The 27,129-nt window shown below is 35.4% G+C and overlaps 1 protein-coding gene across 1 annotated transcript; it reads left to right on the top strand.

Annotated features, from left to right (window-relative positions):
* The first annotated feature begins 1,332 nt into the window (after positions 1 to 1,332).
* On the top strand, positions 1,333 to 23,593 carry si:ch211-266g18.10 (titin). The gene is made up of 28 exons (XM_041972614.1): positions 1,333 to 1,728; positions 4,179 to 4,382; positions 4,479 to 4,562; positions 4,639 to 4,743; positions 4,832 to 4,987; positions 5,181 to 5,324; positions 5,444 to 5,587; positions 5,813 to 5,956; positions 6,082 to 6,201; positions 6,389 to 6,508; positions 6,609 to 6,653; positions 6,748 to 6,795; positions 6,886 to 6,912; positions 8,238 to 8,381; positions 8,485 to 9,480; positions 11,028 to 12,073; positions 13,814 to 14,400; positions 14,494 to 14,539; positions 14,921 to 15,149; positions 18,508 to 18,573; positions 18,875 to 18,913; positions 19,047 to 19,091; positions 19,203 to 19,271; positions 22,130 to 22,189; positions 23,124 to 23,165; positions 23,259 to 23,303; positions 23,388 to 23,417; positions 23,508 to 23,593. The coding sequence occupies exons 1-28, from the start codon at positions 1,719 to 1,721 to the stop codon at positions 23,591 to 23,593; spliced, it is 4,881 nt and encodes a 1,626-aa protein (XP_041828548.1). The 5' UTR covers positions 1,333 to 1,718.
* Positions 23,594 to 27,129: the final 3,536 nt, after the last annotated feature.

Raw genomic sequence — 27,129 nt, 5'->3', positions numbered from 1 at the left:
CCACTGGATGGAGCTGAATGAAAAGAAAACACTTGCACCCCTTCTACTGGCTGTTCTCATGAGACTTCTGTTGTTATGAGAAAAATGCCTGCCGTTCCTTGCTCTGTAATGCTGTAGTGTTATCTAATACTTTTCTGAGATAAAGTTACAATTGCAGCAAATCCTGGTTGTTGGTCTCATTTTTTTAAAATCAAATTACCACAATGTAGTTTGCAGAAATCTTTCTCAAATGCAGGAACCTCAGTCTGTTTGAAACAAACAAAATTTCTACCACTTTGCTGAAATTTTAAGGTATCCATTACAAACTCTGTCTGGCTTATCTTAAATAGTCTAATGTGAGGATATCCAAGATTAAGAGCTGTGAAGCGTTGCAGCAAATACCTCTCAGTTAAAATGGCGCATATTATACTATCTGTATTTTTGTGCAATCATTTAGATGGCAATGAAAAATACTAGTTACATTTTCAGAACTGTTACATCTGCAATTTATTATTCTGAATTATGCAAAAAGCTGAACAATGCTTTGTGAATGTTACTCTTTAAAGCAACTGAAGTCTGATCCAAATATGAAGGAGTAGAACACCAGATGTACCTGCTTTAGCAATATGTTTTGTTTATCTTTAAAGGGGCAGTGTGACATCTGGTAAAGATTTGCCTCTGTTACACATTTCTGGGCAATCTTTTCATGTCCAATGTGCCATTAAATAAAAAGTGTGTGTGTAAAATTTTAGATGTTGTCTGTTCCAGTCGAATGTTAACCGTAAACTTACCTGCTGTTTGTGTGCAGTCCATACAGCAGCAGTGATATACTGGTCAAAATTGATGCATATTGCAAAAGTGTCACAAGGTGGTTAAAAAAAAGACACAAGGGGGTGCTGCATTTAGGCACAAGGTGGACCTCTCTTTTTAGATTATTGGTAAGGTCCTTAATAACATGGAATCAGTAAATTTGTAATTCAAATCCTTGATATATTAACATATATAAATCATATTTTATTTAATAAAAGTACAGGAGGTGGTCTCAAATGTCATTATATTGTTACTAAGCAGCAAGATTAAAAACTATTTACGAGTAAAGAATGTTATCCATGCCTGAGTGTGTGCACATTCAATTTGCTTCATGGTGAGCAACCAGTAAGGGGTGCTTGACTCAGCCGGTTGATCTCATCTCAGACAACTTTTAACTGCCAAAAAAGGCCTGTAAGAGCAGCTGGTGTACAGCTTCAGCTAAGAATAACTTGGACTTTCGGGGGGATAAAGTTACTGTGAAGTTCTCTGCTCTCTGTGCTGACCTATACCCATGTGAGGCTCCAATAATACTGGGTGGGATACTCTGCCTGTTTCCCTCACCCTACCCAACTCTGTGCTTAGCTTGGCTCTTTCCTGCCCTGCTTGCTTTGCCCCAGCGTCCCCAAACTCCATTCAACAATGCTGCCACACTGGCAGCTCTAAATTTCCCAACACCTGTGAGCTTTTAATTTTATTTCCCACTCCTCCCCCCTTTTTTTTCCCTTTCCCCGTTTCAATGACACGGCTAAAGAAACAGGACTGTGATCAACCACATGGAAATGGAATAATTTACTAACTTGGAATTGGACATTTTTTAGCTGATAAGTTGATGCTGATTGGAAATATTGAAGCTGTCACCAATCAGCTCTGCATGAGTGGGCTTTGCCCTCAGCTCAGAGGATTCTACCTGAAATAGTCCTCACATCACCATGGCTGAAGGTAGGATTATCATGCCTGCAAAATCAACCACCGCTGGTCAAATGAACAAATTGTGTCTGCTACAGCTCAAAAACCTTTAATAAAACACGATGTGTGATAAACAAACTACAATGTTTTGATAAGCTGTGTTCTCTTTGGAGCATGTGTTGAAAGCTAGTTGCTATAAATACAAGATATCATGTAGCCAGAGTATTAGCATTGCTTTCCTGTGACGGACATGATTACCGCTGCTGACCTCTGGATTTCCAACTGTGGTGGAGGAAGAGTTTAGATTATTTGCTTAAACTGAAGTACCAAATCACTCTAAAACATACACAATTACACCACACATGTTAATGCTAACACACTTAATGTCTGAAAGCCTTGGTTCTTAAGCAAAATGATTCCTATGACTAGTAAATCATTACAAATGACATCATTATGATGAAATTAGTGTTGCAAGTTCGTTTACGTAGCATTTCACTCTTTTTTTTAACCACTATATATGGTAAATGGTCCGTATTTATATAGCCTGGGATGATACCCAAAGCCCTTTACATTATACATCACATTCACCCATTCACACACTGATGGCGGAAGCTGCCATGCACGACCCATCAGGAGCAATTAGGGGTTCGGCGTCTTGCCCAAGGACACCTCGACATGAACTCGACTTGGCCAAGGATCGAACCGGCAACCCTTGGGTTACAAGACAACCGCTCTACCTTGCTGAGCCACGCCGCCCTTATAGTCCCCTAGTGCAGTAGTTACTTGTCAGTTTGCTGGTTTTTTCAACAATTTGTTAATTTGCATTTTAAAATTGCTCCTTGAAGATTTTCAAATTTAATCTTAATCTGTTTAGAAAGCACTAATCAATCACTGTAGCATTGAAGTATGAAGAAGCATATCTTTAGTTATAAAAGCTTCCAGATTTTTAACTACAGTGAGTAAATCCAAACTACTGCATTACATTCTGTGTTTTTATTTCTTTATTTTTTCTAAATCCATTTAAATTTTCTTCACTGATCTTTTATATTTGTTTTATTCGTATTGTTCATCTTTAGGGTTTGAACTATGTCAATAAATAGCACAATAACAAACAGCTTTCCTTTTAGGTTTGTGCAGATGTTGAGTATTGTGAGATCGACATTGTCTGCCCATCCTGGAAACCTAAGCTGAAGGATGGGAAATGTTTCTGAGCATATAAATTCAGTTATATGTGGAGATTCATCATATGGCACTGTGGGCATGCTCACAGTTCATTCAGCAGTTTCTTTCTCACTCCTTGACAAAGGTTTTAGAGCACAGCACTAGAAATGTTGCAACACCCTTAGTTGAGGATGGTGGCGATGCTATAAAAAGGCTCAACATTCTGGACTGTACAGGAAAAAAAACAAGTGATAGTGAAAACTGGAATAATAAATCCCTGTTAATCAGAAATTATAGTTAGGATGTTAACTACTGTGAAAAAATGCCTACAAAAGAGAAAAAAGAGTTTACTTAACTGAATCTCTTGTAATGAGGTGCATCAGATGGACACAGTGTCTCCATTGTGGAGTGTGTTAATCCTTTGATCAAGTAGGAGCTATCATCTTTCTGTCATCATTTGACTGCAAGTGTGTTGTGATTAGGCCAGAGAAGGACATGATCTTCCTCATCAGATATTTGATTAGTCTGTGTTACCAGTCTAATTGTTGTCACTAAATTATTCGGAGAACTCTAGATGAGACTGAGAATGTAAAATTGTTGTTATTTATTGTTTGCAAGATCTTGGCAGCATTTAATCTTGACAGCCTGATACTCAAGACAAAACTAAATTAATGATGGACTTCAGTGACTTGTTTACATTTGTACAATTTCTGTTTTTCTTATTTGGTTCTTGCTAGTCTGAAATGGATTTGGCCTTGAGGAATGTACAGGATTATCATATTTCTGTTCACTTAGGGTGTTTAAAAACATGTAGAACGTGTTACACTTCTGTGGACACAGTCATATGTTATAAACCTCAGCATACACCCCATATTTGTGATATTTGCTATGTTAGTACCTAAGAAGTGAATTTTAGGGCCTTTGCTGCTTTCAAAAATTTTGAAATTTGTACTCATTAGGAATTAAATAGTGCCAAAAGAAACTTTTGTCTTCTGTTTTGTTTTAGTTTTCAACTAATTATGTATTGCCTGGACTGATAATAATAATGATAAATAATTTAAATATACTTATGTTTTTGAGATATGTATGCAGGAGAACATTTTGGAGCTGAAACATGAGCGCGTCACTGTCCTCTAGTGGACAAACTTAGTAATTCTAACAATTTCGATATTAAATATTTGGTATTTCTATGTAGCAGTTGTCTGATTTAATTATTTTAATCCAAATATACCAACACTGAAACAGCTGACATATAGTTAAAAAAAATAGAGAAAAAAATGGCTTATTCCCCAAACATGACATTTGTTTTTTGCCAAATACAGGAGGCAAATCTCCCTCTGTCCCTGCATCCAGCGAGTCCAGTGGAGCAGCAGCACTACAGACGAGCTCTCTTAGATCAAAAGGTCTGGGGCTCCTCAGGAAGCTGAAAATGTCTGTGGAGCTGCTGATTGCCTTGGCTGCTCTCTTGTCCTGGGTGATTGTGGGTGTGGTAATGTTTGACTTTGTGGAATACAAGGCAGTTCCTGGTAAGTCACATACACCTAAAACTGTGTTTCAGTAACCTCTCCAATCATTTTAGTTACCAAAGATTAAGTTTTGAGTTTATTTGTGATTATTCTCAGACATTCAGCAAGTTATTTCCGACCCTGTTCAAGCTGTAAACGACGCTGTTGATGAAGTGTCCAGCCTGCTTAATAAGTTTCAAGGTAAACAAATGGGATTTTTAGCATGACACTTGTATTGTATGTAAGACCTGTAATTTATCTTGGGCTTCTCTTCCAGAATGTGCACCTGATTTAAGTGACCCTAGGTCTGCTGCTACTTATGCAGCTGAGGAAATAACAGCAGCAAAAGATGGATTTGTTCGCCATCTTTCAGACAAGGAAGGTATGAAAAACATATTTATACTAAAAATATATCACAGGTAAAGAGGAATTCAGTAATAATGTGAGGTCCTTTTGTCTCCAAATTACAGGAAACTTCTACCTCAGCTATGTTGACCCCGTTGTTGTTGGTAGACAAGCTTTCCATTCAACTAATGACTTCATAAGTGGAGCAGTGGGCTCTCTTAAGGACACACTGTGTGCTGTGGTGGACACAATATGGGGTACTATATTGGATATAAATAAAGGTAGGCATTAAATTTCTAATTCTTATTTCTGACTTGTATGATTTTCTTGTTTCACACATAATCAAATAACATCCAGAAAATCTAATATTTTGAGCAAATTTGCTAAACGTGGCTTGCCTCTAACCTCCTGGTTAAAGCATTAATAAATTAATTTGAGTGCATCTATTGCGAATGCCTTTGTTTTTCTCCTCAGGAAAAATAGATCTTAGCTACACTGACCCTGTGGTAATAGGAAGAGGTGTTTTCAGTGTTACTAATAAGTTCATTTGTGGAGTGGTGGGCTACATCCAAGATGTGCTCTGCTTCATACTGGACACTGTACTGGATGTAGTAAAAGGTATTTACTCTCTCTGCTTTCAACCTCTTTACATTTAAGATGGACTGTTTAACCTGATTTACACAAATTATTGTCACACTGTGTCTGTGCTTACTTGTTTCATGTTTTGTGTTTCTCAGGAACAACCGACATCAGCTTTGTTGACCCTGTGGTGATTGGAAGAAAAATCTTTAGTGTTACAGATGACACAGTGAGTGGAGTCATTGGCTACATCCAGGGCTTTCTCTGTGCCATCTTGGACACTATACTGGCCATATTACAAGGTACATCCTCTTTCATTTTTATTCCTGTTTTGTTGTTTAATTCTAACTCATTAAATACATGTTTGTGTTTATGTAAACTGGACTAAGCTACTCAAGTACACATAACAAGCAGCTAACAATAACAGCCAATTAGCATTTCCCTGTGTTTTCTAATTCTCATGTAACACTGACTTTGAGGACTGAACTTACTGGAGCTTTGCCCTGAATGTGTGCTATTCTTTTTAGGAACAACTGACATTAGCTTTATCGACCCTGTGGTCATTGGCAGAAATGTCTTCAGTGTCTCTAATGGTTTTGTAAGTGGAATAACAGGATACATCCAGGATGTGCTCTGTGCAATCTTGGATGTGACACTGGATATATTAAAAGGTATAGTGTCTGCTAAGGTTTTTGACCCTGAACTAATCTATATTTGGTATTGAAATTCTCACCCTACTCTATCCTAATTTCCTACAAACCTTATAAAAATTATTCTCCTTTTCACTTTCTACCAGATATCCAACAGGCTGTGGGATTTAGCCCTGTTTCAGTCCTGAAGACAACAACAGAAACTGCCAAAGAACAGATTACCCTGCTTTTGAGCTACCTCTCCACAACTCTGATTGGTGAACAAGGTTTGTTATAACATGTCCAACAGAAAATAGCAACTTCTCATTACCCAAGCTATATAACATCAGGAACTTAATGACTGGGGACCTACACACAGGCTACACATTTTGTTTTTCATATTAAAAGGGACATGCAGATAAAAAAAATACATTTTTGAGAGAAGTTCTTACTCAGACTCTTATACTTTTTCAGGGATTGTACCTGAAGTGTCTGTTGACCCAATGAAGGTGGTTGAGGAAGCAGTGCTGGAACTCAGTGACAAGAAGGATTGGTTCTTGGGTTACATGTCAAGCATGCTTGTTGGTGATCAAGGTGCGATAGTTTTAATAATTAAATAAAAATATTAAACAAAAAAATCTCAAAGAAATATAAAAACAATCTGATGCATATCAATTTGTCTTTTTTTTTTTAGGTGAACCGGTTGCATCTCCAGTTGTAAATATTGTCTCGGAAAAAGGTTTCAATTTGAATAATTTACCTAAACAAATTATTATAAATCACTCTACTGCTGGTAGCTCTTTTAAAAAACATCTTTGCTTCTCTTGATTTAGATGAAACTGCACCTTCTACGTCGGATATCAATTTGGTGAGAAGGAAAGGTATGTTCCTCAACATTTTTCTGGTTTTTGATGCTACTCAATATTAATTCCTTTGAAAACAAGTTAAACATCTAAATATCTTTGACACAGGTGAATTTCTTCCTCCATTTGATAAAGGTAAGAAAACACTACCTTTTTGCACATGTATTTAAAACACATTTTTCAAAAAGCGCAAACAGAACGCATAGTTGCTGAGTTATTTTCCAGCTTTTCCTGCATGTCTGCACTGGTTTTTGTTGCCAAATTAGTTTCATAACATGGTCTTTCTTAGGAATTTTCTTACAATCCAGTGTGAAACAATGAAGCACTTTGAAATTATGTGTCGGTCTTGTTATAAACTCCATTTGTAGCTCCTTTACATTGTAGCATGAACCAATATGCATCATAACCTTTCAAAGCAATGACATTGTTATGGATTTGATGACTGGATTCCTTATTTTCTTTGTCTCACTGACTTGTAACTTTTCACAAAACTAAGAATGACTTAGCTTTGCTGTGATTTTGATTCAGTAATCATGTATTTCCAATAAAATTAAGAGACTGGTTAATGCTGCTTGTCATCACTTAATTGATAACATGTTTCTTGGCGTTGCATTCCTTTGTTGAATTTTCTTGCATTTTCTGTCCCACTCAATGACTTGTTCAACTGTATCTTACTTCTAAAAACAGATTTCACTTGTACAGTTCAGTCTTGAAATATTTGGACACTGACTAAAATTAAAGTTGACGTAATTTAATAAGTATGTGCTTAAAAAATAAAGTTTATCTTAATGTAAGGAGAGGACAAATTAAGAGTCTGATGTATTTTGAGGGACAAAAGAACAGAGTGAACCTGGAAACACAAGAAGTAGAAGAATGATGGCGGTGAATGATCATAGGATAATTTTAACAGTAAAGAAAATAATTTTTATCTTTATTTTTATCTGGATAAGGGTCATTATCCAAGTCTATATTGAAATGGCATCATGTTATACAAGATTATACCACAAAAGTATTTATTAGCCTTGTGAATAGAAATGATACTTTGAGATCACAGCTGATAAACTGCTCAGGTAACAAATAAAATGTGACAGTTTCCAAATATTTCCACACCTGACTGCATATTATTGGAGTGTGTTAACTGGATTACGTGTCTCTCAATGTGAAATATTTCAGCTGATCTGTGCATGTAATTATACAGGTCTACATTACATGTGAAACAAGTTAATAAGTGAAAATTATACCCTACCTCATGACTAAATCCTTCTTTTAGTTAGTACTAAAAACAACTGGAACATGTGGTGTATACTATTATGTATAATATTATGGCAATGAAATGATGTTGCTGCCATTTCATCACATTAAATTCCCTCTGTAAACGCACATTTTGAGTTGTGATGCCTTTTAAAAATGCCACAGATGAAGACTTCAGTTTAAAGTGATAACAAAGGTTCACAATACAGTTACAGAGATGATGCAGGCTGCTGAAGATGAAGCTGCCTCTTCTACAGAGATAAATGCAGACTCTAAAACAAAGCAGGTGGAAGCTGAAGATCCCACTGGAGTAGCTGGTGAAGCAGGAGTTCCCAAGGCAGAGGATGATGAGGGTATACATATGTTTCTTTGTTTTTGTTTTGTTTTTTGTTTTTTTAAAGTCACATTCGTTAGACTGAAAACCAGTAACAGATTCTAAATTCACTGCTATCCCAGCACTACTGAAACATGTTGAAGAAACACAACCAGAACCTTCACTGAAAGAGGAGAAAATTGTAGATTATGACAGCAAAGAGGAAGAAAAGGGAGAGAAGGAAGATACTGATCATGATGAAGAAGAGATTAAAATACAAGAGGATACAGAACAACTGAAGAAACAGGAAGAGCTGAAATTGGAGGAAGAGGATGGTAAAGACAATAAAGAATTCACAACATGGCAAGAACAGGAGGATGAAAAAACACCAACAGCAGAGGGAGTGGTAGAAGATGGAGAGGAGGATAAAACCAAAATTGAAGATACTTTGGCAGATGATGAAACAAAAGAGACCAAAACTGAGGAAATAATACAAGATCAGGTGAAGAAGGAGACTATAACCAAAGAGGATGAGGAAGATGCAAAGGAGGGAAGCAAAACTGAAGAGGAATTAATACATGATGAAGAGACCAAAACTAAAGAAGATTCGGAGCAATATAGTAGAGAAGAGGAGGTTACCAAAACAGAAAAATTGGTAGAAGATGTGGAGAAAGAGGCGGAAGCAAAAGCCACAGATGTAGAAGATGAAGATGTGGACAAGGAAGAGGAGACAAAAACAGACATGGATATTGAAGATAGTGATCTTCAAACTGAAGGAAAAATATATGAAATAACAGACATAAATGTCAGAGATCAAAGTGAGGAAGATGATGAAGAATATTCATCATCCGGAGACATTGATCTTAACATTTTGTCACCAAAAAACCTTGTAAATGAGAGTAAAGAAGTTGAATCTGCTGAAGAGGAGGAGGAGGAAGCAGAAACCATGTCACCACCCGACTATGACAAATTTGAATTTACTGATATTAGTGATGCTCATGATGAAAATAACAACAACAGTGAGAGCAGAAAAACTGAACGTGAGCGAAGGAGGAGGACTCATTCTCGTTTCGAGAGGCTCCAAAACGCCAGCTCCAGAGTTTCACGAAAAGAAGAACACATCAATGAAAACGAGAAAGGTACACAACTGCCTGTTGTCATAAACCATCCTGTTTTCATGAAGCCACTAAACTATGTTGACTGTGTTGATAGATAATAAATTAATCACAGTGTATTTTGAATGCTCTTTAAGCACATTGTTATGATATGACTGCATTTATTAGAGATTATGGTTGATGTTGGAGGTTTTTGGTTCCCAGTATTCCTTCTTGGTGTTTGTGATTTGGTTGAATGACTTTGCTAACAATCAAGCAAAGCATAAATCCTTTCAGCTGACATGCTAAAAAGCTTTAAAGATAATACATACATGTAGAAAATACAAATCATTTCAACAATTAACAACATACTTATAATCAAATGAGAAGGTTGACAGCAGTCATGTCAGCTTGTTGTTTTCCACTGACTCAGGTCTAAAACTAAAATATGATATATTATTGTGCTATAAACTTCCTTGTAAGATGTGATGTTACCCAGAATCTGTAGAAAACAGAGTATTTTTAAATATTTTACTAAACATGTAGGAATTACATTGATCTAATTAGTATGTAATGACAGGAAAGGCTTGCAGAGACAGTTATAGCTTACAAGTTTATAAGGCAAGTAGATGTGGATATTTTGGAATTATGTTAAGATTTATATATATCATTACAAGCTAGGTATGAATAGCTCACTGTAAGAAGATATTCTCGATAATAAAGTTTAAGAGCTGTTAAAACAGCTTATTTTTTGCTTTTTGATGACTTAGTAAAGACTAATCCAAATGCTAATTGTGTGCTAAAGTGTTCATCATTCAAGGTGAGCTGTCATTGCCTTTGGTATGGGTTGTAGCCATTAGCACAGACAACAACTAGATGGAGCCAAAACACTGAGAACAGGCTTCTTGGTTATGGATTTCAGTATGTGAATAAAGGAAAAAAGTCTGTATTTAAAAAAGGATTAATATAAGCATGTGGTCTGTTTTTGCACATTTAGAACTGAATTGCTTTGTAGTGTCATGCAAGCATGATTTATTTTTCCTTTTCAGACAAAATTAATGGACAGAATTGCACTGTGTGGCTATGCCATTCTTTTGTTCTCAGAGGAAACAGGAACCAAGCAAAGAAAGAAGCTCCCTAACATTCTACTTACCTGCACTGATTTGGTATAAACACAAGGATTTGATACATGCATGTAATAGACTTGCATGCTGCTTACAGATCTCAAAGTTGCAGAGCCTGAAAAGGATGAGAAAAAAGAGGAGGGTGACAAAAAAGAAAAACCTGTAGTTCTAAAATCAGAAAGTGTAATGCTAAAGGCGGAGGCCAAACCTGAAGAAAAACCCCTTGATGAGACATAAATTAGACCTAAAGATAATGATATTCAGGTACAACATTTAAAATGTATTTTTTTTTAAAAAAGAAATGTATATATCTTGTGTCCTCTAATAAATCTTTCATGACCACAAATGTGTTTTAAAGACCTATTTATACGCACATGGACAAATGATATGTTGTCCAGCTAAAAGAAAAAAAATAATATAAGTCTGTTATATATGAAAGTAAATAAAAACATTTCATGTTTCTTTTAGAAGAAAAGTCAGTGACGAAGACGCCCAAAGACAAAACAGAAGTTAAGAAACCTACTGAAACTGAAAAAGAGATAAAAATGTCTCCCAAAGTAGTAGAAAAACCTCCAAAAGATGAAACAGAAGTCAAAGTACATAAAGAGGAAAAGAAACCGACCAAAGAGACAAAAGAAACAACACAGCTCAAAGAAGAAAAGGTTGTAAAGACAACTCTTAAAAAGGGAAAAGAAGACAAGACACCTCCCAAAGAAAAGACTGAAGTCCCAAAGCAACTGAAAGAAGAAATAGAGGTAAAGACACCTGAAAAAGAAGAAGTAAAGACACCTAAACAACTAGACAAAGAAGTTAAAAAACTGGACAAAGAAGAGAAAGGGGACAAGAAACCACTGAAAAAAGAAAAAGAACTCAAGAAACCTCACAAAGAATTAGATGTTAAGGAACTTTCCAAAGAAGAAAAAGAGATACAGAAACCAGCCAGGGAAGAAAAAGAAGTCAAGAAGCTTTCCAAAGAGGTTAAAGAACCATCTAAAGCAGAAAAATTACAAACACCTAAAAAAGAAGACAAAGAGGTCAAGGAACCTCTAAAAGATGACAGAGAAGTAAAAAAGCCTGCCAAACTAGAAAAAGGCTTGAAGAAACAACCAAAAGGAAAAAAAGAAGTTAAGAAATCTGCCAAAAAAGAAAGAGAAGCAAAGAAGCCTCTCCAAGAAGAAAGAGAAGTCAAAAAACCTTTTAAAGAAGAAAAAGAGGTCAAGAAACCTCCCAAAGAAGAAAAAGAAGTAAAGGTACCTTCCAAAGAGGAAAAGGAGGTAAAGAAACCTCTCAAAGAAGAAAAAGAGGTCAAGAAACCTCCCAAAGAGAAAAAGGAGGTAAAGAAACCTCTCAAAGAAGAAAAAGAAGTGAAGAAACCCCTCAAAGAAGAAAAGGAGGTAAAGAAACCTCTCAAAGAAGAAAAAGAGGTCAAGAAACCTCCCAAAGAAGAAAAGGAGGTAAAGAAACCTCTCAAAGAAGAAAAAGAGGTCAAGAAACCTCCCAAAGAAGAAAAAGAAGTCAAGAAACCTTCCAAAGAAGAAAAGGAGGTAAAGAAACCTCTCAAAGAAGAAAAGGAGGTCAAGAAACCTCCCAAAGAAGAAAAAGAAGTGAAGCTACCTCCCAAAGAAGAAAAAGAAGTCAAGAAACCTTCCAAAGAAGAAAAGGAGGTAAAGAAACCTCTCAAAGAAGAAAAAGAAGTGAAGCTACCTCCCAAACAAGAAAAAGAAGTCAAGAAACCTCCGAAAGAAGAAAAAGAAGAAAAAGAAGTGAAGCTACCTCCCAAAGAAGAAAAAGAAGTCAAGAAACCTTCCAAGGAAGAAAAGGAAGTCAAAAAACCTCCCAAAGATGAAAAAGAAGTCAAGAAACCTCCGAAAGAAGAAAAAGAAGAAAAAGAAGTGAAGCTACCTCCCAAAGATGAAAAAGAAGTCAAGAAACCTCCCAAAGAAGAAATGGAGGTAAAGAAACCTCCCAAAGAAGAAAAAGAGGTCAAGAAACCTCCAAAAGAAGAAATGGAGGTAAAGAAACCTCTCAAAGAAGAAAAAGAGGTCAAGAAATCTCCCAAAGAAGAAAAGGAAGTAAAGGTACCTTCCAAAGAAGAAAAGGAGGCAAAGAAACCTCTAAAAGAAGAAAAGGAAATCAAGAAACCTCCCAAAGAAGAAGAGGAAATCAAGAAACCTCCCAAAGAAGAAAAAGAGGTCAAGAAACCTCCCAAACAAGAAAAAGAAGTCAAGAAACCTCCGAAAGAAGAAAAAGAAGAAAAAGAAGTGAAGCTACCTCCCAAAGAAGAAAAAGAAGACAAGAAACCTCTGAAAGAAGAAAAAGAAGAAAAAGAAGTGAAGCTACCTCCCAAAGAAGAAAAAGAAGTCAAGAAACCTTCCAAGGAAGAAAAGGAAGTCAAAAAACCTCCCAAAGAAGAAAAAGAAGTGAAGCTACCTCCCAAAGAAGAAAAAGAAGTCAAGAAACCTTCCAAGGAAGAAAAGGAAGTCAAAAAACCTCCCAAAGATGAAAAAGAAGTCAAGAAACCTCCGAAAGAAGAAAAAGAAGAAAAAGAAGTGAAGCTACCTCCCAAAGAAGAAAAGGAAGTCAAGAAACCTCCCAAAGAGGAAAAGGAAGTAAAGAAACCTCCCAAAGAAGAAAAGGAAATCAAGAAACTTCCCAAAGAAGAAAAGGAAGTGAAGAAACTTCTCAAAGAAGAAAAAAAAGTAAAGGCACCTTCCAAAGAAGAAGAGGAAATCAAGAAATCTCCCAAAGAAGAAAAAGAAGACAAGAAACCTCTGAAAGAAGAAAAAGAAGAAAAAGAAGTGAAGCTACCTCCCAAAGATGAAAAAGAAGTCAAGAAACCTCCCAAAGAAGAAAAAGAAGTCAAGAAACTTCTCAAAGCAGAAACAGAAGTAAAGGCACCTTCCAAAGAAGAAGAGGAAACCAAGAAATCTCCCAAAGAAGTAAAGGAAATCAAGAAACCCCCCAAAGAGGAAAAGGAAGTAAAGAAACCTCCCAAAGAAGAAAAGGAAATCAAGAAACTTCCCAAAGAAGAAAAGGAAGTGAAGAAACTTCTCAAAGAAGAAAAAGAAGTAAAGGCACCTTTCAAAGAAGAAGAGGAAATCAAGAAATCTCCCAAAGAAGAAAAGGAAGTCAAGAAACCTCCCAAAGAGGAAAAGGAAGTAAAGAAACCTCCCAAAGAAGAAAAGGAAATCAAGAAACTTCCCAAAGAAGAAAAGGAAGTGAAGAAACTTCTCAAAGAAGAAAAAAAAGTAAAGGCACCTTCCAAAGAAGAAGAGGAAATCAAGAAATCTCCCAAAGAAGAAAAAGAAGACAAGAAACCTCTGAAAGAAGAAAAAGAAGAAAAAGAAGTGAAGCTACCTCCCAAAGATGAAAAAGAAGTCAAGAAACCTCCCAAAGAAGAAAAAGAAGTCAAGAAACTTCTCAAAGCAGAAACAGAAGTAAAGGCACCTTCCAAAGAAGAAGAGGAAACCAAGAAATCTCCCAAAGAAGTAAAGGAAATCAAGAAACCCCCCAAAGAGGAAAAGGAAGTAAAGAAACCTCCCAAAGAAGAAAAGGAAATCAAGAAACTTCCCAAAGAAGAAAAGGAAGTGAAGAAACTTCTCAAAGAAGAAAAAAAAGTAAAGGCACCTTCCAAAGAAGAAGAGGAAATCAAGAAATCTCCCAAAGAAGAAAAGGAAGTCAAGAAACCTCCCAAAGAGGAAAAGGAAGTAAAGAAACCTCCCAAAGAAGAAAAGGAAATCAAGAAACTTCCCAAAGAAGGAAAGGAAGTGAAGAAACTTCTCAAAGAAGAAAAAGAAGTAAAGGCACCTTCCAAAGAAGAAAAGGAAATCAAGAAACCTCCCAAAGAGGAAAAAGAAGTCAAGAAACCTACTAAAGAAGACAAAGAAGTAAAGGTACCGTCCAAAGAAGAAGAAAAGGAGGTAAAGAAACCTCTCAAAGAAGAAAAAGAAGTCAAGAAACCTCTCAAAGAAGAAAAAGAAGTCAAGAAACCTCTCAAAGAAGAGAAAGTAAAGAAACCTACTAAAGAAGACAAAGAAGTAAAGGTACCGTCCAAAGAAGAAGAAAAGGAGGTAAAGAAATCTCCCAAAGAACAAAAAGAAGTCAAGAAAACTCACAAAGAAGAAAAAGAAGTAAAGGTACCTCCCAAAGAAGAAAAAGAAGTCAAAGAACCTCCCAAAGAAGAAAAAGAAGTCAAGAAACCTCTCAAAGCAGAAAAAGAAGTAAAGGCACCTTCCGAAGATGAAAAAGAAGCAAAGAAACCTCCCAAAGAAGAAAAGGAAATCAAGAAACCTCCTAAAGAAGAAAAGGAGGTAAAGAAACTTCCGAAAGAATTAAAAGAAGTTACGCAAACTCTCAAAGAAGAAAAACAAGTGAAGCTACCTCCCAAAGACGAAAAAGAAGTCAAGAAACGTCCCAAAGAAGAAAAAGAAGTCAAGAAACCTCTCAAAGAAGAAAGAGAAGTAAAGGCACCTTCCGAAGATGAAAAAGAAGCAAAGAAACCTCCCAAAGAAGAAAAGGAAATCAAGAAACCTTCCAAAGAAGAAAAGGAAGTGAAGAAACTTCCACAAGAAGAAAAGGAAATCAAGAAACGTCCCAAAGAAGAAAAAGAAGTCAAGAAACCTCCCAAAGAAGAAAAAGAAGTCAAGAAACTTCTCAAAGCAGAAAAAGAAGTAAAGGCACCTTCCGAAGATGAAAAAGAAGCGAAGAAACCTCCCAAAGAAGAAAAAGAAGTCAAGAAACTTCTCAAAGCAGAAAAAGAAGTAAAGGCACCTTCCGAAGATGAAAAAGAAGCAAAGAAACCTCCCAAAGAAGAAAAGGAAATCAAGAAACCTTCCAAAGAAGAAAAGGAAGTGAAGAAACCTCCCAAAGACGAAAAAGAAGTCAAGAAACCTTCCAAAGAAGAAAAAGAAGTCAAGAAACCTCTCAAAGAAGAAAGAGAAGTAAAGGCACCTTCCGAAGATGAAAAAGAAGCAAAGAAACCTCCCAAAGAAGAAAAGGAAATCAAGAAACCTTCCAAAGAAGAAAAGGAAGTGAAGAAACCTCCCCAAGAAGAAAAGGAAATCAAGAAACGTCCCAAAGAAGAAAAAGAAGTCAAGAAACCTCTCAAAGAAGAAAAAGAAGTAAAGGCACCTTCCGAAGATGAAAAAGAAGCAAAGAAACCTCCCAAAGAAGAAAAGGAAATCAAGAAACCTTCCAAAGAAGAAAAGGAAGTGAAGAAACCTTCCCAAGAAGAAAAGAAAATCAAGAAACCTCCCAAAGAGGAAAAGGAAGTAAAGAAACCTCCCAAAGAAGAAAAGGAAATCAAGAAACGTCCCAAAGAAGAAAAAGAAGTCAAGAAACCTTCCAAAGAAGAAAAAGAAGTCAAGAAACCTCTCAAAGAAGAAAAAGAAGTAAAGGCACCTTCCGAAGATGAAAAAGATGCAAAGAAACCTCCCCAAGAAGAAAAGGAAATCAAGAAATCTCCCAAAGAGGAAAAGGAAGTAAAGAAACCTCCCAAAGAAGAAAAGGAAATCAAGAAACCTTCCAAAGAAGAAAAAGAAGTCAAGAAACCTCTCAAAGAAGAAAAAGAAGTAAAGGCACCTTCCAAAGAAGAAGAGGAAATCAAGGAATCTCCCAAAGAAGAAAAGGAAGTCAAGAAACCTCTCAAAGATGAAAAAGAAGTCAAGAAACCTACTAAAGAAGACAAAGAAGTAAAGGTACCATCCAAAGAAGAAGAAAAGGAGGTAAAGAAACCTCTCAAAGAAGAAAAAGTGAAGAAATCTCCCAAAGAAGAAAAAGAAGTCAAGAAAACTCACAAAGAAGAAAAAGAAGTCAAGAAACCTCCCAAAGAGGAAAAAGAAGTCAAGAAACCTACTAAAGAAGACAAAGAAGTAAAGGTACCGCCCAAAGAAGAAGAAAAGGAGGTAAAGAAACCTCTCAAAGAAGAAAAAGAAGTCAAGAAACCTCTCAAAGAAGAAAAAGAAGTAAAGGCACCTTCCAAAGAAGAAAAAGAAGTCAAGAAACCTCCCAAAGAGGAAAAAGAAGTCAAGAAACCTACTAAAGAAGACAAGGAAGTAAAGGTACCGTCCAAAGAAGAAGAAAAGGAGGTAAAGAAACCTCTCAAAGAAGAAAAAGTGAAGAAATCTCCCAAAGAAGAAAAAGAAGTCAAGAAAACTCACAAAGAAGAAAAAGAAGTCAAGAAACCTCCCAAAGAGGAAAAAGAAGTCAAGAAACCTACTAAAGAAGACAAAGAAGTAAAGGTACCGCCCAAAGAAGAAGAAAAGGAGGTAAAGAAACCTCTCAAAGAAGAAAAAGAAGTCAAGAAACCTCTCAAAGAAGAAAAAGAAGTCAAGAAACCTCTCAAAGAAGAAAAAGAAGTCAAGAAACCTCCCAAAGAGGAAAAGGAAGTAAAGAAACCTCCCAAAGAAGAAAAGGAAATCAAGAAACTTCCCAAAGAAGGAAAGGAAGTGAAGAAACTTCTCAAAGAAGAAAAAGAAGTAAAGGCACCTTCCAAAGAAGAAAAGGAAATCAAGAAACCTCCCAAAGAAGAAAAAGAAGTCGTGAAACCTCCCAAAGAAGAAAAGGAAATCAAGAAACCTCCTAAAGAAGAAAAGGAGGTAAAGAAACTTCCGAAAGAATTAAAAGAAGTTACACAAACTCTCAAAGACGAAAAAAAAGTGAAGCTACCTCCCAAAGACGAAAAAGAAGTCAAGAAACCTCCCAAAGAAGAAAAAGAAGTGAAGCTACCTCCCAAAGAAGAAAAAGAAGTCAAGAAACCTCCCAAAGAAGAAAAAGAAGTGAAGCTACCTTCCAAAGAAGAAAAAGAAGTCAAGAAACCTCCCAAAAAAGAAAAAGAAGTCAAGAAACCTCCGAAAGAAGAAAAAGAAGCAACAAAACCTCCCAAAGTAAAAAAAGAAGACAAGATACCCCCCAAAGAAGACAAGGAAGTAAAGGCACCTGTCAAAGAACTAATAGAGGCAAAGAAACCCCTCAAAGAAGAGAAAGAAAAAAAGGTAAAGAGACATCCCGAAGAGGAAAAGGAAGTAAAAGTGCCTGCCAAAGAAGAAAAAGATGACAAGAAACCCCCCAAAGAAGAAAAAGATGTAAAGATACCACCTGAAGAGGAAAAAGAAGTCAAGGTACCCTCCAAAGAAGAAAAGGAGGACAAGAAACACCCCCAGAAAGAAAAAGCTGTCAAGAAGAAAGCAACCAAGACAGGTACCCCCTCCCCCATATAAATAATAATAATAATAATTATTATTATTATTATTACTATTATTATTATTATTAGTAGTAGTAGTAGTATTCTTCTTCTTATTATTATTATTATTATTATTATTATTATTATTATTATTAATAATTTATTTCAATATTATCTTCTAGATGCCAAATCTAAAAAGAGCATCAAAGAAATAAAGCAGGAGGTTGCATCTGTTCTTAAGAAGGAACACTTCAATGTTACAAAAGCAGGTGAGACAGTATGTAGAAATGTGGCTTAAAGGTTTTTGCTTTTGTTTTTGTTGAATCATTTAAAGCAGCAATGTCACAGTTTTGATTAATTTTGTAGTTTTTGCCACAAAGTCATTATAGCCTGATATAATGCAGTTTTTCCAGATAGATAGATGTAATGTTTAACTATGATGAGTGCATTAAACTTCTTTACAACTTTTCAACCCCCATTGAAAACAGTTCCTGGGGTAGCCAGGAAACCAATGCTGGCAAAGACAGGTAAGAGAAAGCTGAATTTTTGTGTTACTTGTCAAGCTGTTGATAAAAGTTATTTTAATATTAATATTTAATCTTCAATCAGCTCACTCACTAATATAGTGTAATTCTCACTGGAGCATATATTGTTTACTAACAGCGATGTTTTATGTGTAGGTGCATAAGAATAATATATTAATAAAAAATGTCACATTACATCCACTAATCTTGATATTAACATAAAATCCTTAATATTTCCCATCAGTGGCAGTCTCCATGGAGCCCAAAGAGGAACCAAAGCAAAAAATCAGACCTAAACCAGTAAAACCAGGTAACGGATCCACGTAGATTCACTTTGATCTTCACACAAACTGAACAGCACTGAAAAAAGTGTGAATCATTATATCCATCATCTCCATGTATCACTTACATTCTTACATACTGATACAACTATGATTAAATTTATGGAGGTAAATAGAAAGAATTTTCTTTCTCCATACTGCAGTGATGATAACTTAAATCTGTATTTTGACAATTATGGCAGTTTATGATGCAAATATTTTCAATGTAATCTTCAAAAAACAACACAACAGACATTCCTTGTTAAGCTAATGCTTTATGTTTTGACACAGGGTTAAAAGAAACAGCCAAAGCAGCTCCTGCTAAGAAAGGTAAAACTCCCTGTAGTAGAACATATAATTACATTCTTTTGAAGGTGTTTCATGAACAGTAATAAACATGATTGTTTATTACCGTGAGAATGAAACAATATTTTGAGTGAAATGTTTTGCTTTTGACAAACAGAGGTTGCTGCTCCTAAAAAGGCCAAACCCGCCGTCTTGACCAAAGGTAAGCATTTTGCTTGTCCTAATATACATATACAATTAAAATATCTAAAATGAAATATCTATCATGTTGAAATAACTTTGTAAGCTGTAAAGAATCAATTTCTGTTTACAGAAAAAGAAGGCACCCCCAAAAATGTGTCTCTGGTGAAAGAGCGGGTCAAACTAGTGCCTGTTAAGAAAGGTTTTTCTCTTTTTTTTTTTTAAGACCAAAAAGGTTTTTTGGTGTCTGTGTTCTGCACCTTAGACTTTGCTTGATAGTGTTAATTAATCTCATTGTGTTCCCAACTTTTTTTTTTTTTTTTTCAGAAGTCAAAGTGTTAAAAGAAAGAGTCAAAACAGTCTCTGCAAAGACAAGTATGTTGAATCTATCATAAAGTTCATTGAGGGGTTTTGGTTCGATAGTCATTTATTATTGTGTGACTTAGTGAATAATCCATGTGCTTGGCTTTAAAGTTTCTGCTGTATTTTCTGTGATTCTGAATGCAAACTTTCTTTACTCAGAACCTGTACAAGTCAAGACTAAACCAGCACCAATAGTTAAAGGTAATAAGCTTTGTGCTCAGTTTTTACCGATAAGTATGACATAGTTCAGAGTGCAGTGTTCTGATTCACACACTCAATTATTTCCAACAGAGCTAGAAAAACCAGAGAGAAATGTCTCTTTAACAAAGGAGAAGGTGAAGGCAATACCACCTAAGAAAGGTACATTTATTTTTACTTTACATTGCAATCCCTAGTTTTTTTTATCTTGTGAATGCACCACAATACACTTTTACCAGTCCTGAATGTTTACATAAACACTAACCAGTAAATATTATATACTTTTCTGTTATAGTGTCTGTACCTCTAAAAGAGAGAATCAAACCAGCAGCAATCAAAAAAGGTGATTTCAGGGATAATTAAGAACCTGATAAATCTGTATGTTGGTTTTTGTGTGTATTTTTTATGTTTTTTGATGGCCATTGATTGTTGTTGCACGGGAAAACATACCTTGATCGCATGTATCTAATTATGGTGCATTGTGATGTCATTTACAACCCTCAATGGAAAACTGGACTGATTTGTTTTTTTCTATTGTTTGCTTGATAAGCTGAAGTTGTCACGAAAAGGAAAACTGAGCCGGCCTCTCCCAAAAAAGTTTTTTTGTGTGCGTGTGTGTGTGTATCTTTTATAATTCTTGTTTTTAATTTATCTTAACATGTGATGCTTATTGCAACCTGTGTCTCTGTGACTCAACACTTCCCTTACACATTAAAGTTAACCGTACATTTTCAACATTCATTATATTTTTCTTATATTTGTGCAATTTTTACAAGCCAGAATGCACATCTACAACTATTATTTTCTGTTTAACTCATTTATATTGTAGACAAGTTTTAATAAAAGTTAAATTGATTTATTTTTTCCAGCACATGTTAAGGTTAAACATACACCTGCTGATAAGAAGAAAGGTAAAAAAAAAAAAAAAAAAAAATTAAAACAGTGTTTTTTTGTTTTTTTTTTTTGTTTGTTTTTTATGGTTTTTTTTGCCAAATTGTGCTGTAGATTTTATTGGTAGAGAAGCATTTGTTTCAAACAATGGCTGTTTTTTTTACTATGTAGCTGCTGATAACATGCTTCACTGACACATAGTGTCTTACATGGAGGATGTTGTGCAAAAAAAGTTGTGTGCAGGTGTTAGACTTTCTGTTTCTAGGGTTATCTTGAATATGCTGTAGATGCACCTTTGCTCTTTTATCTTCATGACATATGCACCAATCAAATCTTATATAGACAATGAACCCTGTGACTTAATTTCTATTTTTTTTTCTATTTAGAATCTGAGGCCAAGCCAGCTCATACCAAAAAAGGTAATACTGACAATTCATCACTGTTCTTTAGTAATATTAGCTATCACTGACAAACTGATTTTCTTTTTATTCTGTTTCATATTTTAAATCAGAGATTAAAAAGGAGAAACTCAAACCTGCTCCTGAAAAGAAAGGTATATATTTGAGTAAAACAATACAAATGATCCTAGAAAAGAATAAAGAGAATAAAACAGCATATGCTGCTATTTTTCTCTACTTGTGCAATTAATTTCTAAAAAATGTTCCTTTTGGAAAACAATTGAAAAGTGTTATCTGTTATTTGATTTAGCATCCTTTAAAAGACAGGCTGAAACAAAGAGGGAAAAGTTGAAAACACTCCTAAAGAAGAAAGGTAGCTTCCCACTGCTGTCTGCCTGCACATTCTGCTCCAGTGTTGAAGCTTGCAAAAAATTACTGTTACCATCCAATGCATTGCAGCATTCCAGCTGTACTAAAGCAACTATAGCTACTGTATTAACACTGAAGAAGATGACTGATTATTTCTGAAATCCTTGGTTTATGTTTGCTCACAGCAAAGTACCAGAAGACTAAACTCAAAAAAGTTATAATACTTAAAAAGAGTGTATATTTCTCACATTGTCACACCGTTGATAGGATTGCTCAGATACAAGCAAACCTCTAAGCCACAGAACAACAATAACAACAACAATGTTTCATTGCAGAACATGTAAAATGTGGAGCATTATGCCTGCAGCAGCTTCATAGATAGGCATAAGGCTGTTTTTCTCTGATTCTTAGAAATCAGAAACGAGAAAAGCCAAGGTGATGACCAAACATTAACAATGTGATGTTAATGTTTGCAGCCTGACAGCTTCAAGCTTTATGGCAGATTCTAGAAAAAAGATGATGTGGACAAAATTAAACACAACAAGAAGTGTATAAAATGAACAAATCAGCATGAGTCAAATTCATTTCCTTGACAGACTAATATTAATCTTTATGTAGTTAAAGAGAACCTAAAAAAATAAGAATCAAGTTAAAAAAATTCTTACAGCTCTCTAGATGTAGATGCCTGGTGCTGTGCTCTTGCTATGAAGAGTTTGCTTCTGTGTGGGAATACTGTGGCGTTCAAGCTGCCGTAAGAATCGGTGGAAAATGTACTCATTGCTTTCGATGTAAGGTTATGTGTGCAAACTGCTTTTATCTGACATGGTTTTTCCTTTTGCAGAACTGGAGACTACCAAAGTAAAGGACAAACCTGCTGCAGTAAAGAAAGGTGCAGTGTTCAGTACTGTGATAGCTAATTCCTTAGATCACTTTATGAAGCATGGAAAATACTGGTACATAACTGGTAATGTGTGCCAGTAGTAAGAAGTAATAAGTTTGATAACGATGTGTGTTGAGTTAAAGGTTTTATTAAACTGTTTAATATGCTGAATGTTATTATGAACTCATCTAAATTAGATAACTGCTTGTTTTATTGCATTTATTCCTGATGGCACAGCCATGTTGAGGAAAAAGACCAAATCGGTACTTGGGAAGAAAGGTACATCAGCTCAGGCAGCATGTAATCTGATTACACCATGACAGTCAATGCAAAGTGATTATTCAGAAGGAGATCAGAAAAAATTAAATATTTTCCTGCTGAAAGTTAATAAAATTACCTCAAGCTAACTTTTAGAGATAAAATCTAAGATCATGTACATGTTTACAGTCATCAATGGACTAATCTTGTGTTTATAGACAACAGAGACAAGTTCAGTTAATCCTCTTTATGAATCTGTGCATCATCAACATACTGATTTCACTCCAGCTATGAAGTCCATGATCTCTCATGACATGAATGCTGGTGTTTAAAATCAACTTTGAGCTGACATATTTTCAAGGACATATTGATAAAGGCTTATTTAAAATCAGAAAATGTGCTAATTTAATAGACGAATTAATGAAAAATTATTTATAGATACATTAGATGGTCTAAGAGCACAAGAACAAGCCTCCATGTTGTAAAAAAACTTTTTGTAATTATTTCAGCCATAAATAATCGTAAATCCTACGGTAGATGTTTCCACCTTTTATCTTAACAACTATATAATAATGAAGTGAGGAAAATTATTATTATTATGTCAATGATCAAACTGATTAGACAATAAACAGACTGTTAATGACACAAAAACCGTTTTAATGTTTATTTGTAATGATTTTTTTTATGTCCCTTACAGAAGATAGAGTTCTGAAAGAGATACAGCAGTCTGTAAAGAAAGGTAATGAGTTATGGAAGCATTTTCTTTCTGAGTGCTCAAAATATATTAGTGTATCTTTATTGATTTCATTTATTCATAAAACTGTTGTTCTAGAAAAAATCCTTGAGAAGAAAGCTACCAAGGAGGAGAAGGTCAAAGGTAAGGAGTAACTGCTATGAATTTGGGTTGATAATGAAACTTTTTTTGTGTTTTCTGGTTAACATGACATTCTCTGTTTCACAGAAGAGCCTGTTGACAGTTTTCTAATGGATGGTAAGTACAAATTCCAGTTCTTATTAGGTTTCTCTCCAGAGAAAAGAAAAACCACATATTTTTCTTTCTGTACTGTCACTGTTCCCACAGATGAGCTGCCCTACTTCCAGTGTTTCTTTGTGGATGAAGACGAGGCCCAGTTTCCGTTTTACGCCTTCTCACCTCTGCAGATTTGACTTCTGAGTCTGAATCCAGTTTGAGGTTTATTATTTAGTTCATTTTACTGGTGATTGCAAGGTCACGTCACATCCTGTGCTGCGGGAACATGTCTGCAGCTCTTCACTGAGTCCAGCTGGAAATCCTGGACAGCAGTGGATGATGAAGGATTTTATGTGATGGATCCTTTTCTTTATTTCCGGAATTGGTTGAGCTCTCGTACCAAATACATGCAGTCAGTGTCATTCCTTTCCATTTTTTTTCTTTTTCTATTATCTGTTCATGTATACAGTCCTTTTGAAAAGTGGTACTGTAGGGACTTCTTGTAAGGAACAATCACATGTTTTAACTTCTGTGGATCATTCACATGGATCTTAAATGCAGCATAAGGGAAATTTTTGATTTGATTGTAGAGTATGTTGAACGATGCTGTAAATGAGGTACAAAAAAAGGCCACAGTAGCTTGTTTAAGGTGGAGGTTATTCAGTTCCTCTCAGCCCATACTTGAACTGTTATTTTTACAGTAGCTTTTGGCCTGAATTACATTTTATTCTCTATTGTCACCAAAGTGTCTCATGCTCTGCTTAACATCTTAACCTGTGTTTATAATGTTTGCTCATAATTCTTAATATCAATTTTTTTTTTACTTTTTTGTTCATCAGCAGAAGGAATGACCATGCAGTGTATATGAGAGCTCCCAAACCTAATGTAGGAATTCTACCTGGCATGTTGAAAGTCTTATTTAACTGAACCATCTGGCTGTTTGCACCAGTTCCTCATTTTAATTTCGGTGCTAATGGCAAGCAGAAGATTACCTAAACTCTAAGGTACAGGTTCAGTTTAAGTGTCCTGATTGTTTCTACCAGGTATCAGATTTATTCTCTAATTCCTTGACTGACCAAATACACACTGTCACTGACTTCGTCACTGGCTGTTTATATGTGTATAAAAAAGTAGAAACTTGATTTACTTTGGGAGCCTTTTGAACAGGTCCTTTTGTACAAGAAACAAGTAATATAATCAATTTTATGCTATGAGTATATATAACATCAAAACTGATAATGACATCTCAGATTACCTGTGCTCACCTGCAGCATAATATAAATATGATTTCTTTTATCTAAACATCCTGTACTTGAGACGTGCAATGTTTCTGAATACTTTTAATGGTCATACTGTACATTAACAGACAAATCATGTATTCAGAACCTCAGAAAAAAACTATTATTTTGATAGTATGGTTGAATTTAATTAAATAACATTTAAATAATATATCAGCACACCATATGATCCCATTTGCACTCTCAATGTAAGACATTGTGTTAGTCAGCATGTACGAGCTATGTGGTTCATTATATATTGCTCCATATGCTGCACAGAAGACAGTTACTACAGCTTATGCTGCTAATCCTAAGTCAAATGCAAATCTACTTATGTTTTTAAGTTGAAAGCACAAGAACGCACCCTTTATCAGTCCAGGAATTATGCACAGGCTGCAGCTCTTGGCAAGCTTAGGCTTCAGCAACGGACCTGTAAGGGCTGCAGTTTTTAGTGATGCTCCACTATAACTGATGACGATGTCGCAGTTAGTTCCCATTACATGACAATCCATTGTCCCGTCTTTGACTATGTCTATGTATTATCTAAGACGTGAGAAGAAAATCTGCATTTGTTTCAAACAGAATTGCATCTAAAGACTTATTGTTACTAAGTGAACACGTGCAATACTTGGGTTGTGATTCAGTGATCATGGCACTGAATTTTTGTCTTTGAATGAACTCTGCATGACCTGTTTGTGTTTGTGTTTTATGCCCTCAAATGTTCATGTAATACTTTCCTCTCAACCTAAACTTCATGGAATGACAGACACACTTGAAGCTATGAAACAGGTATTTAATATGAAAAATTAATCTGTTTCTCAATGCTGTTCACACACAGCATGTAATATTATTCATTTACAAATAATAAATGAATTATGACTTTGATGTAAATAGTTTAATAGATGAAAAAATAGATTATATTATCTGAAAACATTACAACTAAAACTGGTTTTGATCTGCAGTGAAATTAAATTATGTATAATTTTCCAATTTTACCCTCAAAGCTTGTGAATAGATGCAATTTGACATTAAAACATTGCATTAAAAGTGTTTGTCTCTTTCTCTTAGTCACTTATCATTTACTCGGTCAGTTTTTGTCAGTTTAGTCAGTTATCAACAAACAAAAGTCTCCAGTTTTAATGTCAATACCTCAAGACAAACAAGGTAAAATAAATAAATAAATAAATAAACAGTATCCGGTTTCTCTATCCAAACATTTTATCTGTTATTTTTATTGCCAGCTACAGGTACAATGGTACATATTTATCACTTTTCTAGTCATGCTGACCACTCAAAGCATTTACATGCCACATTCACCTATTCACACACACGCACACCCATACAGCACTTCTGCTGTTAAAAGTGCTTTTTGCTCTAATACACACTTTCATACCCCGTTAGACACATCAGGCAAAAAGACACTTCGGCATGTAGTCAGGGGAAGACTGCCCGTCCTCCTGAGCTACAGGGAAAGGGGTATTTACACTCACAGGAAGACAAAATGCATAGATTTCCATCAATTAACAATTAATCATGTAGTTGCAGTTATTTGAGATAATTGTTATCATGGCTGCATGAGCATCATTGCATCATTGACGTCTAGCTGTGTGAAATTGACATAAATGTATTATTTCAACATGGTTTCCAACCACGAAATTGAGCTGACAACTGATGATGTAATCTCATCATATCTGCTAATGAACTATTTTCGTTTACGAGGCCTAAAGAGCAAACACATATTGCTGTTATTCTTTACAAGTATTAGGTGAAGGTAGAAATTAAGGTTTATACCACAGTAGTGGGATAACATGAACAGAAAATCAAACTGGTAATCATATTGTTTTGACATGACTATAATATGATTTCAAAAGTCACACATGTCTACTGCTGACACCCTGTTATGTCCTGCCGTTCATGGTATAGTCAACTTCGTGATTTTAAAACAGGGATTTTCCCAAACTAAATCCTGATTACCTTTCAGAAATGGGTTTAAGGGAGTAACATTTTAAGCCCCTCAAAATACTGCAGCACCCTGCTGATTATATACACTTTTTGCTGTCAGCAGACATGTAATACTTTTAGTTTAAAAGTATGAATGATTACAGCTATGATCATTAATTGTTAACCTTTTACATCACCTTGCTTGGCTTGCCTTTTACAAATTAACCTGATTTTACCTTATTTACATTACTTTTATTTATTTTTATTGTGCAATTAGGTTATAGAATGCTCTACAGCTAAAGATGGTCAGGTCATTATAACCCTTTATGAGCCAACAGAGGGGTTAATCTATGTCAGCTTACACCACCGACAGATTCTTCACAAAGAGGAAACTCCTGCTGTTTTCCTTAGAAGTGTATTGCAAGTTCATATAACTGTTATCCATTACTGTTTCTCCTGTACAGAAGGTGATCAGCTCCCTTTTTCTGTATTTTCAATGCAGCGATGCTGCTGTG

The sequence above is a fragment of the Melanotaenia boesemani genome, chromosome 20 (assembly GCF_017639745.1).
Source record: "Melanotaenia boesemani isolate fMelBoe1 chromosome 20, fMelBoe1.pri, whole genome shotgun sequence".
Lineage (NCBI taxonomy): Eukaryota > Metazoa > Chordata > Actinopteri > Atheriniformes > Melanotaeniidae > Melanotaenia > Melanotaenia boesemani.
This window is presented reverse-complemented; position numbering and strand designations above follow the sequence as displayed.

Excerpts from the sequence above, each read along its gene's own strand:
- si:ch211-266g18.10 (XM_041972614.1), top strand. Across the intron at positions 6,509-6,608 it reads CATGCTTGTTGGTGATCAAG|GTGAACCGGTTGCATCTCCA; the intron begins GTGCGATAGTTT and ends TTTTTTTTTTAG. Across the intron at positions 19,272-22,129 it reads ACTAGTGCCTGTTAAGAAAG|AACTGGAGACTACCAAAGTA; the intron begins GTTTTTCTCTTT and ends TTCCTTTTGCAG.